Source organism: Coptis chinensis, chromosome 5, assembly GCF_015680905.1.
Source record: "Coptis chinensis isolate HL-2020 chromosome 5, ASM1568090v1, whole genome shotgun sequence".
NCBI lineage: Eukaryota > Viridiplantae > Streptophyta > Magnoliopsida > Ranunculales > Ranunculaceae > Coptis > Coptis chinensis.
This window is the reverse complement of record NC_141460.1, coordinates 78368850-78385090: the sequence shown is the minus strand read 5'-3', so window position 1 is coordinate 78385090 and position 16241 is coordinate 78368850. Positions and strand designations below refer to the sequence as shown.

Here is a 16241-nt window from a genome sequence, read left to right as displayed (position 1 = left end):
TTATGGAAGTATTCTTTGTGATCGATCAAAAAATATTTGTAGAAGTATTTCTAATTGCATTTGGTAAAATTGGTGAAATTCTAAGTTAAAAGGATTCATGCAAATTTTTCCGTGTCCTATTGGCCATAAAGAAACACCACTTCTAGAATCGATGAGTGTTCACTGTTATTTACACTATTGGTATACATACATACTAATCAACTTGAACTTTATCAATGAATCCAGTGTATGTAGTTTAACGTTTACATCCTCGCACCTTTTGAAAGCATACTTCAAAATGGGTATCAAAGAAGACAAAATTTGAAATAAGTAGCAGGTAGACGTCAAAGTAAATTGAATGAATAATTCGAACTTTAACTTGAAGAATATGAAGCCTTAGATGAAAACAAAAAAAAATCAATAGAAGAGAAAGATTGTTCATTCATTTGTACACAGAGTGTGAATTAGATGGACTGAACTCTCTATTTTAGTGATAGGATGATATTGCTCTCTATTAAGATGTAATTATTGTATAATGCGTATTCCAACTTTAACATAAAAAAATGTTAGAAGTACCAAGCAGAGTACGTAGTTAATTATTTAAGCAATAGCAAATTGCACGATATTATGACTATTAGAATGACACAACAGTCTAGACATACCAAATTATGCAATACAACTCACTTACCCTTCTATGATGGAAACCCTAAACAACATAATGCAAGCAAGTCCTTCCTTTGATCAAATCAAATGTCAAAATCTAAAAAATTCAAAGATACCCCAAGATCATAATCTAGATTATAATTCACAATACAATAGCAAAATAACAGATTTGCTTCAAAAGAGTTTATAACAAACATAATTCAAAAAATAAGGAAACCAATAATAGAATAATAGAATAATTTACCTTATTGAATAAATCCGAATGATTAGAACCTTAAAATTTGCTCCCTAAGCTGTGAATAAAGTTTAATAAGGATAGATGATATGTTACCTTGAGCACAATACTATAAGAAATTGAATTGGTTGAGATAAGCGTTTACATATTGCTCATCAGAAACTATGTTCTTATTGTTAAAATAAGGTGGTGCTGCAACAGACAGACCCACCCAAGGTAGCATTGAAAGGCAAAGGAAGGAGCCCCCCTGAACCCATCATCTAGCCATCGAACTTCACCCACATACTCCGGAACGAAAAAAGCTGATGGAAAGCGATGCCACACACTTCCAACACATACCACGGAAGCTGCAAAACATATATTTGGTCGGAAACAGTTAATATTGGTACTTCCAAATTTTATCTGGTAGCAAAAGCTTTAACTTTCATAGCTAACAGGGTACTAACCAACTCCAACATCTTCATGGTGCTCTAAATGCTTGTAAGCCTCCAAAGGTGCAGAGTAATCATGGATCAATGAGAAAGTCCGGCAATGGGAGGCAGCTAGTATGAGACCAAGAACAACATGTCTGACGACCTTAGCAGCCTGTTTCCACAAAGAGTGAAACAATAAGCAACTATATATTGGGTTCAAAAGAAATATCTTAAAAATCTAGGAAAACCTCACCGTCATAGTCAGGGATGTCAAATTTGGAGCATACTTATCCCGAGAGAAATCAGGAAAAGACTCAATGACAGCTGCAGCAGCCACACAAATGAGCAGGTATATGGGATAGAGAAACCTGCAATATGAATGAATGCAAAAATAGTAAACTATAAATCATTTTTGTTTCTCACATCTTGCCTATCAAATGTCACAGGCACGGTTCAAGGATCACTTAAACATTGCAGTCATCGGATGCAGGCTGCACCACTATTCTCACTTTGATATACGATTAACAAATGGCTGTCTGTCTGTCTGTCTCAATTTTCCAACAAATGGAGCCTGTTAATTAACAAATGGCTGGCTGTCTGAAAGCTACCTGAGCTTTTACTTTTGAGACACTATATAAATCCCCTCTTCATCGAGTCAGGCTGAAAAGGCCTCGTTCTTCCTTCCTGGAAAAAGGAGTGTACTGTCCTATTCTCCCGTTTCGGATGCCTCAGCTGCTTTGTATGATTCATATGAAGCAATCGGATAGATCCAGATTCCTCTGCTTCTACGGGGGATTCAGATGTGGATTCTGAAGAGATAAGTCTGCATCGCTGAAGGTTAGTTTTGCTCAGTGTTAGATCTTCTGAAAACCATCTTTCTATAGGAGCCTTGACAGCTTCTGTCGCCTTGGCTCTTGATTCAGCTGGTGACTCTTTTATAGTAACACTATTGAATGATTTACAGTAAAAGGTCCTGTGCCATGAAGAGGGTAAAGGAGATTGTATATTCAGGTTGTACCAAGACCTCCTATGCCACAAATCATCCTTGAACTCAATTTTCCAAATTGAGCGCCAACTTCCATTGTTGTGGAGTGCACAAAAGGGTTAGAATCCGAGTAAATCGTTGAATCTATAATATGCAAGGATGAATTTTTACTGCAATAGTAAGTGATGGCCTAGACAGACCTTAGAACAAAATGACATATTGGACCAAAATATGTCTCCAAAGCTGGTATTCTTAAAAGAAAAATTGGTATAAACACTGGTAAGGAAAGATTTGATAACTCTTATTTTAGGGTTGCCGAGAATCTATCTAATAAGATAGGGTTTTTTTTCCCGCTATAGGACAAAATTATAATAAAGGACGGTACAGATCATTTCTAGCATGATCTAACAGTCGATATGTGCACTAATTTTAATTGTTAGAATCGGGATTGTTAGAATTGGAAAACTGACAGGAACAACTCCTACTTGGTTTTTCTGGGATTTGTTTCCATTAGGTCACCATATCAATTGATCTCCGAAGAAACACAAATCTTCCGATTTTACATTCTCATCAGTTCAATCGATGACGGGAACAACTCCCACTTGGTGTTATTGGGTTTTTGTTCACGTCAGGTCGCGGGTTCAACTCACGTATCGCGATTTTTATATTTTTATTTTTTTGGAGAATTAACTCTACCAGCTCAACCAATTACCTTTCCTAAAAACCCTAACCTTCGTCACTTCTAAAGAAATAGTTTTAAACCATCAGTTCTTCCCAAATTGGCGCTGCCCCAAATCTCATCTCTTGAAAATTAAACGATATAATCTCATCTCTCTCGAAAATCAAAAGGAAAGCACTTGAAACCATTATTTTAATTTTGATTTTAACCTTGGTCAGATTCAAATTGTTTAACGCACTTTAATTTCATTGTTTAAGAAATAGGGTTGTGTCAAATTATGATTTGTATGTGTCTTTTGTGTAGTTGGGTTCCATTGCAATTGGTTTGAAGAAGGTGTTGTGCTTGCTGTCGAAAAACGCATTATTTCGCCATTACTAGTAAAGTTAATTCATTGGAATGGTTTTCCTTCCTTATTGAGCTATAAGGTTAAATTATATAATTTTAAGTGAGATTGGGGATCTCTGTGTATGTATGATATGGTTATGGACTAATAAGTTTGGAAAGTTTTTTAGTATAAAAATAAGTTGATTGTTTCATTCAAAAAGCACGAAGATTGAATTTGTTTCATCAGTCTGGTCTTATGGGAATCCCCATGATTCTAGGAGTTACTGTTGTTTGCCACACCCTTTAATAGTGAAGAAATAGTCGAGTCCTACCACACCTAGGACTCACTGATCTTATAAGCTTTAAGCTTTATGTGATTTAACCACGGGTTGGGAGATTGCAGTCCAAATTTTATTTTGCTGAGATTTCCATTAAAATTTATGATAAAACATCACTTTTATTATTTGTGTAAGTTGATTTATAGTCTTCTTCAGATCATTGGTGTTGAATATATTGTATTTTATCCCAAGCGCTTTAATAAGTTGATTTATAGTATTGGTGTTGAATATATTGTGTTGATTATATTGAGTTTTATCCCAAGTGATTGATGTCATTGAATGTTTTCTTTTCTACCTTTTTAGTAAGCTTGAGAGTGATGTATTGAGAGAATGTATCACCCAGATCGTGACTGCTTTAAAGGAAAAAAAAAATGAAAATTTGTGGAAACAGTTGAACTTCAGGTTGGACTGAAGAACTATAACCCACAGAAAGACAAGCGTTTCAATGGTTCTGTAAGCTTCCCCATATCCCTCGGCGTAAGATGAAGGTCTGTATGCTTGGTGATGCTCAACACGTTGAAGAAGTAAGTATTGGTGTACTTGAACAGATAATTTTTTATACAGAAGTAAATTGCTCATGTGTGTGTTATGACTTATGACAAATTGTTTGAGATGCGGTTCCATTAATTATATGTTCGAGACAATTTTATTTTTTTTGCTTTTTTTTTAAGGACAACTGCTCTAAGGTGAAATTTTTGTGTAGAACTAGAATTGTGCCAATATATGTTCTATGGATATATGCTATGCACACATTTCTATCGCATAAATCACATTTGTTGTAGTTTTGGTTTGGGAATGACGGTACTGGGTTAGGTATGTTAAAGAGGATGTGAAGCCTCATTTTATTTTTGGTTTGTGATTGAGGTTGAACTAAATAAGGCGTGGGAGGCTCACATGTAATATGCAGAAAATTTAGAATTTTGTTAAAGTTATTTGACTTGGGGCCACGTATACTTTTGATTCACAAAATGGGTTGGATACGAAGGTGGAGAAGTCAAGAACGCAATTGAAGGAGAGGAAGAGCAGAGCTAAGGAGTTGTGGAGTTATTGTAATTTCAAATATGTGGTTGTACAAGACTCCCTATTTCACCTTTGGCATAATTCTTATGTCTTTTCCTGTTTTGCTGACCAAGGCTGAGGATGTTGCCAAGAAGAAGTAAAGGGGATGATCAAGATGTGTCTATGGCGCCTGTTTTTGTTGCATTTGGTTTCATTTTCTTTATGAATAGGAAAGACACGAAATTATAGTTTTGGTAGTAGAGCCCATCTGTTAATTCTTAATTTTAAGGTTTTGCATAACCATACCATCTCAATATTTCCAAGTAAGTTTACTCTTTTGAATTCCATTTTGAATCGCATTATTTTTTAACTTCAATAAGAATTCAGTTATGTTTGTTTTAATTCACTGGGTTTGATTGATTGAAATTTGTACGTAATTGATTGGAGATGAGGTTTTGTTTGAAGGTGTAGGTAGTAGAGATCGTGTACAATGAATATAAGTAAATGAAATGTTCATGGAAGCTACATTTGAAAACCTCATTACATATTTGTATATTACTATAATTTTTTCTATTGTTGTCAAGTTTCAAGTGAAACCTAAATTGAGGTCTAAAACTAGAGTTTCCTTTTGTTGTCAGGTTTCTTCTGATTGCAACTCAAGAGTGTAGTGTTATCGTCTAATATAGATATTAGATACCCAGTCAGGTTTGGATATAGTAGGCTTGCATGAGATGGAAACTGGTCTAAGCCTACGTGACATTCTAAAAGACACGATTAATATCAACCTGATGAAACCTGATGGACTAGATTGTATGTTCACAAGACCTATGCGCCACAATTTGGCTCCTGCTTTAATCTTGAGCTGCCAATACCTTATAACTGGAAGGTGCCTTAAAGCGAACGACAATGCTCATAATGCATTTTAGGAAAAAAAATTATATTTATACATTTATTTGACACGTACTTACTATATGTCCTCACTTTATCATACAACAAATGCAAATACTGGACAATGCAATTGCACAAAAATGTGTCGAACTGTTAACCACTTAACATAATACAACACTCCCTATACTAAAATCGACCATAAGGGAGAAAATTAATTAGTTTTATTGGAGCTTAAAACCGAAAGAAACCCTACTCAATATACATATGATTAAGTGAAAAAACCATAACAACCATGCGATCCAAGCTTGATAGGATCTGTTATTTCATTGAAATTGGGTCCCGGCAATCCTTCAAGTGCGAAATCCATTGTCAAAATTAAGAATTGGGATATTTTCCTTTTAAGAACTAGCCCTTTTGTAAACAAAATGCTAAAGGTACTAAGTCTGGAAAAATCATATTTATGTGGTTTGCTTTCATGTACCAAGTTAAATTGCTAAAAGTTTTCAACAACACGTTAGGAAGTTCGTATAGTCATTGTTATGTGTTATGTGGCGCATTTATCCATAGGGGAGGACAATAGTGTGTAATCATATGAAGTTGTTCTAGGACTTCCATATCAATATCAAGTTAGTATCAAGTGAGACGCATGAAATGATTATGAAATATAAAACTATTAGAAATGGTTATACCATTGATCCATTGCTATATGGAGATAGTCTTTTGAAGAGTTATTTAAACGCAATGTATCTTGAGTGCCGACTGGCACGGGCATCAACTAGTATTGCAATATGCTAAGGTTTCACATGGAGAAGAAAAAATAATATTTTATGCAAAATACTTTTTCAATAATCAACACTCGCTTTGTTGGTGATCCAATTGGACTCAGAAACTTAGACAAATCATTAACGTTGATATTTGTTCGAAAATCTCACTTGGATTATGGGTTTGGTAATCTTTGGCCTTGTGGTGTTTGTACTTCCGGTATGGAAAGCCAGTATTGGCATTAGCTCCGTGTCTGGTTTCATACATCTCCCATTCACTCACTCAAGTGTGAAAATCAAGTTTACTGCCTTAATTGGATCTCATTTAAAATAAGGAAAGGCAACCTCGTCTTCTTCCTCGACTGCCCAATCGAATTTTTTTTATTATTAGCGGAGGTTTTCTACTTGTTGCACCAATTCATTGCAATTTGCCTTGGCAAAGAAGTGTGTTTAATAAAGACTCCCAACTTTCCTCACAAAGCTAAAGATGGATATTATCAATGAAGAGAATTATTATTGCTCAGTTACTTACAAATCGTTAATCTTGTCACAATGGCCTAATCCAATTTCAAATTATAATTGAAAAATCTATAAACGATTGATGTAACTCAGAAAAACCATAACTGTTTTTCATACCTGATGAAGGGATTGCTAGAGCATGTTGGATTTTTTTTTTTTCCTTTGAATAATAGGGGTGGGTAATTGGAGTTGGCTCCGTGAATTGAAGAGTGAAGAGGGTAGGGTTGTGGAGAGAGACTTATTTTTAAGAATTGGCAGAGATATTTCGGACAAAGCCAAACATAAGGGTTCGGAGAAGACGAAGGGAAGACGGAGTAAACCCAAAAGATAGTTTGTTCGCCTTTATTTCCGCTTTAGTATGCTGATTTATCGTAATTAGTTTCCTCAATTGAGGAGAGAGAGAGTTGTATTTTTCATATTAAAATCCTATTTTTCTGTTGATTTGGATTTCATCCAGAAAATAAGCTATCTTGCATGTATACTGAAAGATTGTTTTCTCAAGCTGATTTGTTATTTGAGATATTTGAAAATTCTGGATTTTCTCAATATTTGAGATGGTTTGTTTAGTAGTGGTGAAAGTCGTGACTGTTTTTGGGCTACCATTGCTGTTCGAGTCAAAGACTAAGAGAGACAACCATGGCTGGTACAAGATGAATTCGTTTTTTTTTTTTTTTTTTTTTTTTTTTTTTTAAAACTAAAATGTGAATTAGACTGAGTGAGTAGCAAGTTTCTCTTGTGTGATGTGGCATTAGCCTATTGGGCTGTTAGCCAGATACAAGACAGTAGCTGTCCCGCTACCACTACTCCAAGATTTTTCATGATGAAATTCTTTCATGATTCTCTACTCCGTTGTCTGTTTTTCCATCAAAATGGTTCTCGAGGGTGAGAAAGAATTTTCCTTTCTTTCCTGACTTTCCTCTAAGAAAATTCTCTATGTGCAGTTAGCATGATTTACACTTCAGATGGTTGTGCTGTAAAACACTAAGCACAAGCAAGCTGTTGTCCAGAAATTCAAATACATTCTATGAGACGTGTACTTAGTACTTTGACAGCAAATTGCATAAATAAGAAAATAAAAAATAAGCAAATTATTTGCCTACAGATTCTAATCCATTGAAAATAGGAAACTTTGAGCTCTGGTCAGCATAAACCAAGGATCAAACACAATATTACCTCGTATAATGTTCAAAGCCCGTACCCAGCTTTCCCGCCTGCTGAAGATTTGATTCCAGTACTAGGGGTTGAAATCCAAATTCAACAGCCTCAGGATCATATATGAAGCAACACTCCCACATCATCATGGCGTTCATTATGTCTTTCTTGTGTTTTCCAGTCATTCAACAGTTCGATTTATTTGGTGTCACCCAGATAGGCTGATACTTAAGAGGAAGAAAATCATCAGAAGTAAAGAACGACTCAATGCCCCCATCATCCAAGTAGAAAACACCATTGTCTGTGCAAGAATCGAGATTTGGGCCATATCCAAACCAAAAGTACGACCAAAAATCTTCATTGAAATAGATGGAATTCCCTTCAAATCCTGAAACACTATTCGCAGAGATAGACATGCCAGAGTTTCTGCCCCAAAATAACATTTGATCACCCAAGCTTTCCACCTGAACCCACTGGAGAATACCATTTAAGTCTTGAAGTTTATAAACTAAGAACAGTTTAGTGGCGAATTTTGCTGGACCTTTAGCGAAGACAATGTTGCGAAATCTATAGACCAGCAATAAGTCTCCAGTCTCCACATGATTCCACCAAGTAGTTGGTGATAAGTTCAGCCATACGTTCATTCCTTTCCATAGGCAAAATGTCCAATACCTTAGGACAAAACGGTTCTGATTCAGATAACTCGAAACAAAATAACTTGTTCTGCTTGGTTAAACCATACAGCCTTCCCTTATGGAACAAAAGATCTTGAAAATGCACTTCATCTTCTTCTTCATCAGGATCCCTAACTATCCAGTCTTTAAAATAAATATGTTTATCTTTCTCCTTGTCAATACCAAAAGAACACCATTCCGCGTCATGAGGTCTACACACCTCAATAACCTTACTACAGCTGCCTCTTGCTGCAACTACATACTGAGAAGTGCCTGGCACTGATGATACAATAGCTTTTTGGAAATAGTAACGATAATCCTGACTCTCCCTAAAATATGATCTGAGGTATGATGCCGCGCGGTACATATTGTTGTGGAAGACTGATATGAGTTTGGGACAAGGAATTGAAGAGGAAATTACTCTCTTTATTGGCCATTACCAAGAATCCCTGTGAAGAACCGCTGCGGTGACTCTCGCTTGCTAAGGTGGAAAACTTAAGATTGTAAAGTTTGGATTCTGATACAATAAAGAATGTTGGGGCAGTCTGGGTTTTCTCATCTACGGAGATCATCAACCATGGAATTCTATGCAGGTGATCCGGATTCTCCACTGCAATACTTCACCATGATTGGCAAACTGCGCTGAATCGAATGTAATCCCCAAGGCCTAATCTGGGTAATATCGAGAGAGCAACACATGATTGGGGAGTTTAGAACGCCAATCAGTCATGATCGATCACTACCCACAATTTTACAGATTAGATTTTGTCAAGCAATAACTGAATACTAGTTCTAAGTTCATGCAATAACTTTAAATACTTACCTCAAAAACCACCACCCAAGAACCCAAAAGAAACAGAGAACAGAGACTGGAGAGGAGGGCGATGTGGCGTTAGAGAATTTTCAATAAGAATTAAGAAGTGAGGATTTTTCTTTCCTTTTATACGGAGGGAGTTAGTTTCTTTTTCTGAATCTGGAAAATAAGTCCTAATTACCTTTATACACCCTTTTTTGTAGTTGTCAGCACGTTTGCCGTGCAATATTTTCTCCATCACACTGTTCAGTTGCCTTCAATGTGTAGTTTATTGCAAAACCTTACCATTAAAAAACCTTAAGCAACATCTAAGAATACAGGGGCAATCAAAAAAAGAAAATACAAGGAAAAAAAAGAAGAAGATACAAGGGCAGCTGAAGCTAGCATATAGCAAACTGTACAATGGAACTAGTACAATCCTCATCCCCATCATCTTTAGATAACATCACCAGCACTTTAGTGTTCTACCTTAGCGAAACGCCCTCTTACCCTTGATCTGCCTTCTGCCCGAGCTTTACGAGATTCATAGCGAATGTGATGATCATATCTGTAGTAAGAATTAACAGGATCACTTCATGCGTGCACATATTACAGCCTGAATGAACCTACTAATCCTATAATTACAGCCATCTTAAATAGCAAAATGGTTTATACAGCTAGGGCTTATCATGTAACTTGAACTTAGAAAACCAAGTAGAACAGTACATACACGGTATTCAACGGCCCATCAATAAGTTGCCAACTGACCAAACAATCTTGGATTACAAGGTTGCATGACCAGAATTAATCTATTTTTTTCTTAGCATCACAAACCTTGATGGTGCCATGAAACGCATTTGGTGATTTCGCTTTAACTACAAGTTGAGAGAAGTCTATTTGTGGAAGTAGCCAAGTAGGTGAGTACAATAATTACCTCCTTGTTTTCTTCTTCTCCTTGTACCTTGAGAGCAAGGAGTCTCTATTATGGCCGATTGTCTTGTGTAGAGCAACTTTAGGAAGGACCACAGGAGTTTCTCCAATAGCAGGGTATTGTGGTACTTGGACGTCAAGATCGCCTTTGGCCTCTGATCCATCGTCACCAATTAAAACATCGCTTTTGTCAAAAGTCGAAGAATCTTGATCGGTGTAACTTCCTGTGTATGCATAAGGAAAGGGAACCTGAACTGACTCCTCAGAACTGCGTATCCATTTGTTCTCACTTTCCTGCAAGATAAGCATGTTTTATAAGACTACCTTCCTTTCGGATATCAGATCAGATCTGATGAAGCTTGCAACCGAGTGTCTAGTAAAAGTAGCTTTGTTTATATCACATATTAAATGAGAACGAAAATGCAGTACATATAGCTGTGACGAAGGGTCAAGGCATGATCACTCAAAGCTGCTTGAATCTTCTAATGACAAACTTATTTTCAACTTAAAATTGATTTGAGCATCGCTTGAACGTGCAATTTACTGCAAAAGCCTTACCATTGGAAAACCTTAAGCAACATCCAAGATCACAGGGAAAAAGAAAGAAGCAAAAAAGGGAAGAAATTAAAGAAACAAGATATCTCCTACAGAAAACTTGGCCTTGTTTGGTTGTTTGTAAACATTATTGGCTATTCCAGTCAGTATCCGCATTTTCTATCTAAGGAAGTCAAACAGAAGGAGGCAAATAAAAAAATGTAGTAATACAAAATAAAGTATTTCTGGCATCATAAATCTCCAAAATAAGCCTCTCATGCCTTTTAGTGCATTTACAGTCTTCTGAACGACAGTCATCAAGTTTAGGCCGTTTAGGAAGTGAATTACTACAACCTGATCAGAGAACAAGTGATGATTCTAAAGGTGGAAAACAACTAGCCATGATTATATCCAATACACCTTTAGATACAACTTTATGTTTGCATAACTACAGATCCATCACAAGGTGGGGGGGAAATACAGGCCCCGCAGTATCTGATCAGAGCAGCAATAGCTCCATGGTTCCCTTAAAGAATGCTAGGAAAGAAAGATATTGATCACAAAACCAGATACTGCAACACCAAATTTCTGAGCAGCAAGCATCTATGAGGACAGAGACCACTTTTGCTTAATCAATTGCAGCCAATTGAAAAATCACTTCACTGCAGGTCATTAACAAGTTCTTACTTAAAAACGATAGGAGTGCACATTAGTAGTGATTGGACTGTTCATTTGCTCGCTCTTAGGTTTCACACACAAAAACTTGAAGGAAAATAACATTGGATATCCGTCATGATAACTCGTGAAGTGTCCTAGAGATAGAATAACCTATGAATTTGGACGCATCCAAAGACCAAACTGTTGAAACACGTACAACCATTTGTTAAATGTAACTGTATACAGTTTCCTGGTTTCAAACCTCTTCTCTTCCATTTTTATGGAGCAAAAACCAAAAGGTGAGGCTCCTCTGCGACTTCCACAATGCGAGTTTCCATGTGCCAAACAAAAGAATCTTCTCAAAACCAATAGATCTCAATTATTTGCCTACTTTTTTTTTAAGTAAGCAAATTGTAAAAGTGTGAAAAAAATAAGAAAAGAAAAAGGAGCAAATTATTTGCCTACTCTAATCCATTGAAAATCGGAGACTTCAAGCTCTCAGTAACAAGTAAAACTTTGAATATATTGACATCAAGAGAATATTCATTAGTATATCCTAAAACGATTCAAGTATCGAGGATAACACAGTATTACCTTGCATACTGGAAAAGGGATAGGCTCTGCATCTGCAAAATGTTCAAATCCTGTACCCAGCTTTCCCTGCTGAAGATTTGATTCCGGTACTAGGGGTTGAAATCCAAATTCAACATCTTCAGGATCATTTATAAAGCAATTTTCCAACTCCATCATGTCACCAAGCTGGCTCATTATGTCTTCCTTGTGTTTTCCACAAGCAGTGTTTCGGTTCTACAATGACAACATCTCAAGACAGTTAGAACCAAAATAAACCTTCAGAAATTCTTTTTACTGAAAAGGCATATCCAAACTCGAGATCCAAAATACAAAACTACGCACGACAGAATGACCACAAACAAAATTGGTAGCAAGCTAAAAATGGCCCTTTTAGTGCCAGGACATCCATGTTGTGGACTTCAAGCAGTTAGTGAGCTACATTTACAATATCATCAATGAATCCAACAATTTCCTTACAACTTCATCAATAAATCGACTAATTTCAAATCCAACATTTCTAAACTTGGCAAAATACAAGAAGATTTGAGTATTGAAAGAATTACATCCCCCTCTTCCCTTCATCTAAAATTTAAGTACAGACTCAATATTAGCAAATCCAACCCCAACACAGAAATACAGAAATCAAACAGCAAACACAATTTTCTTTCTCTACTAAAAAAAAAGGCTCAATTACAACCAAATCTAGGAATAACCTATTAACATAAACAAAAATTCAAACAAAAACAATTCGAAAAATTACCCTTTTCACACTAAACAAAAACTAGCAAAATTTGAAGGAAAAAGGTCGACCTTTGGAAGGGGTGGATTACCCATAGCTTGAAAACTCTGAGTAGAATCAGTAGAACCAATTAAATCATCAATACTAAAGATAGGTGGAGTTTCCCAAACCAAAAAATCATCAAACCCATCAACAAAGGGAACACCAGAATCCATAAAAAGCCCATCACTACCCACATCAATTAAAAAAGACTTCTTCTTTCCCAAATCTTCAAACCCAAAAATAGTACACAGCTCATTCACAGAAGGACAACCAGTAAAGCCTTCAAGTGGTCTTCTATCATGAGACTTGTTATTACTATTACCATGTGACTCCCAGTCACAGTTTTGACATAAAACTAAGTTATCAGTTGAACAAAAGATAGAAGCAGGGTTTGAGTTACAAACATCACAGAGCTGTGAACGTGTGTGTTTACAAAATAGTTGGTTAGTTGAGTGTACTTGTTTGTCACACTTGAAACATAGCTTTGCTGAGTCTGCTTTGCAGTATAGTAAAGCTTTTGTTTCTCCACAGAAGTCACAGAGACGTTGTTGTTGGGCTGTCTTGTTTATTTCTTCTTCATTGTTTTGAGAAGCAACCATTTTTTATTTTTTTCTCTCTCTTGCAAGAAGATAAGAAATGAAAGGGTTTCGAGGTGGTGTATATGTTCACGTTCAAAGAAAAGGGTAGAGATATATACTTTAATGGATGGCCGTGGTGAAGACGAGAAAAGTTTCGTGTGTAAATTAACAGTGATGCTGATATGGACAAGTGATGCAAGCAAACTGCGATAATTTGAGATTGGCATCAATATATCGTAGGTCTTGTGGAAACTGGAAAATTCGTAAGGGACCTTTGAAATAATACACGTGCAAAGACTCAGTGTCAAAGTTTCAAGAAGCATCGTCATAATTTGTCACTATGTCGTATGTCCCATGCACGCTCGGGATTTGATTCCATATTGATTAATGAAGTGTGAAAGGAATATTTATGTTCTTTTGAGCTGTGGAATACAGAATACTTGAATTGACTATTTGACTGTCAAGGTCGATCTGTAAAGTATGGGAGTCAACTAGCAAATGCAAATCCCAATCAATTTCCAGTCATTAAGTTTCTTGAAACTTCCGGTTAATGCTTGATTACTAAATGCTTAAAAGTCTATATATAGCCAAGGTATGTTGATAAAATGAAAACTAGTAAATAAATAAACAAAATTATATTTTCGATAAAAAGAAATTATTTTTTAATGTAAAGAATGTAATTTAAGATACATGGCGAACAACTTCAACTGATCAATGGATGTAAAAGTCCTTCACGTCGCTAGGGATACATCTCGGCAAGTAATTGTTTCTTTAGGCACAAGGAATTTTAAGGGTCTAGTCTTTTAAAGGCCAAGTCTCATGTGGCATACTTTTCTGGAATTATTTATTGGATCTTGAAAGTCTCGGGTGGTATTCTTTGTTTTGGATTATACTCGTTTTCACATAATTTTCTACTAATGAAAGTATGACATCGTCCTTGTAATGAGTTATCACAAATACCAAGAGTATGATAGCGTTTGCAAATTGTAACATGAAGAACTCCAAAAAAATTTGAGCTTCAAATGCCCCTCAACATTGCAAATGATGTATACAACCTGCGTCTTTTAATAACATGAATTTTTTTTCACAGTAAAAATTGTTTTTTTTTTCACGGTAACAATGGGAATTTGGAATCATAATGCTATTTTCCCTTTCTTTATTTCTTCTTGTATCGTCTAGATGTACTCTGATGCTGTATCCGTCTCTGCCTAGGAGGGTAGGCATCCAAGCGACCAGGCCAGGAGGACCGCCCACCAATTAGCAACAAAGTCTGGTAACTTTAACACCAACCAGAAACAAAATTAAGCCTTTCTGTAAAAAATAAGGTTATAGTACTGTACGTGTAATATACAATGTTTCAATTTTCAAATAAGTCCCTAAAATCTTACTTTACCATTACTTTTATTGGTAATCATATCGATCACATGGTAATCACAGGTCGGTTCACAACAGTGCTACCTACCTTAGATTGACAAACTTGATGGAGAGGAAGAACTGGGGAAACAGGTGCACTGGCTTGGTGTCGAGTGTCGACACAATTAAAGTGCGGTGAGTATCTGGTCACCTTCTTCTTATGACTGTTGCCCATATGTCTCATGGAGTCATGCCCACGGCCCCATTGTTCATTTCATCTAGTGGATCTTTGTAAGTTTGTTTTATTCATTTATCGTGATATAAATGAGCTAAAAATACAAAAAGGTGCATGACCTTAGCTTTGTAGTTGATTAATTAACTCTATTTCTATGGGTGATTCAAAATGATCCACGGGTGTGGTGTCCCTGGTTCAGTGGTTCGTGATGATAAGTATAATATGTGGGAATGTGGAAGTGAAATTTAATACAATTCATTACTCAAAATCTCAAATGCGACTTCATAAGAAAGACAATTGTACTAGATTTTGAGTGAAATAGGGGGTGGGTCATTGGATTAGTTATGGAGTAGGGGTGATAATTCGGCCCTCAACCCGATCCAGACTTGAAAAATACTTGCAAAAGCCTTCAAAAGCTGGCCCTCATAAATTTGAGGGGCAGGCTGGCCCGACTCTCATGCCTGTTCTCCGGGCTAGGGCTTAGGTTCTGGAACATGAGCCCAACCCTCATTAGGCCCTCACCAGCCTTCACTTGGCTCTCATAATTTTTGTTATTGTTTTACATTGCATATATGTTTTCTAATTTAATTATCTAGGTTATATCAACTTTTTTCGCTACAATTAGTATTCAATAAAGAGTAGATTAGAACATAACATATACATTTTTAATAATTAAATGAAATATACGTTATTATATAAAACAAAGTTAAAATGCCCTTTATCAACGTAGGGCCAACATAGTTCATATATTAAATTGTTGAGGCTCTCATCTCCTCTACCATCTTTATATCTCTATTTTCTAAATATATAAAAATAAGTTTTATATTCCTTAACCACCAAAATTGATTCCAATGGTAATCAAAAGTATAATAAAAATATTAAAACTAATAAAAAAAATAAGTAAATTAGTAATGTATAATTTGATTAGCAGCCTACCATAATAATTTGTTTTGAGAAATTGAGGGCATAGTTTATAAGGGCTTGGTGTATTTATGTCTTGACCCTAAAACTTTTACCGCTCAACACACATTTTAATTAAATGACTGACCCGACCCTCAGTCATAAGGCCTTGATTGTATTAATTGATTGTTGTCTTTTTGTCCCAAGCACCGCTATATTGAGTAAAAGTGTGAAACCCTTTATCAACCTGGGCCAATGGGCTATATATGGCATTGTTGAGCGGACCTCGACATGAGAA

At 36.0% G+C, this 16241-nt stretch overlaps 1 protein-coding gene and 2 long non-coding RNA genes across 4 annotated transcripts; all 3 read right to left on the bottom strand.

Annotated features, from left to right (window-relative positions):
* Window positions 1-448: 448 nt before the first annotated feature.
* LOC147499080 (uncharacterized) lies at window positions 449-2550 on the bottom strand. The gene is made up of 6 exons (XR_015195696.1): window positions 1862-2550; window positions 1544-1658; window positions 1324-1462; window positions 1023-1224; window positions 887-935; window positions 449-739 (listed from the first exon to the last, which is right to left on the bottom strand). It is a non-coding gene; the product is annotated as an uncharacterized LOC147499080 (long non-coding RNA).
* Window positions 2551-7780: 5230 nt separating this feature from the next.
* LOC147499079 (uncharacterized) lies at window positions 7781-9578 on the bottom strand. The gene is made up of 2 exons (XR_015195697.1): window positions 9433-9578; window positions 7781-9348 (listed from the first exon to the last, which is right to left on the bottom strand). It is a non-coding gene; the product is annotated as an uncharacterized LOC147499079 (long non-coding RNA).
* A 95-nt stretch (window positions 9579-9673) lies between these two features.
* On the bottom strand, window positions 9674-13656 carry LOC147499078 (B-box type zinc finger protein with CCT domain-containing protein). 2 transcript variants are annotated; one of them, XM_086560900.1, is made up of 4 exons: window positions 12907-13656; window positions 12118-12330; window positions 10337-10626; window positions 9674-9970 (listed from the first exon to the last, which is right to left on the bottom strand). In XM_086560900.1, exons 1-4 carry the CDS (start codon window positions 13474-13476, stop codon window positions 9880-9882), a joined length of 1164 nt encoding a protein of 387 aa, XP_086417026.1. In that variant the 5' UTR covers window positions 13477-13656; the 3' UTR covers window positions 9674-9879. The 2 variants fall into 2 exon arrangements, with proteins under 2 accessions (XP_086417026.1, XP_086417027.1); XM_086560901.1 differs by having other exon boundaries at window positions 13336-13652.
* Window positions 13657-16241: the final 2585 nt, after the last annotated feature.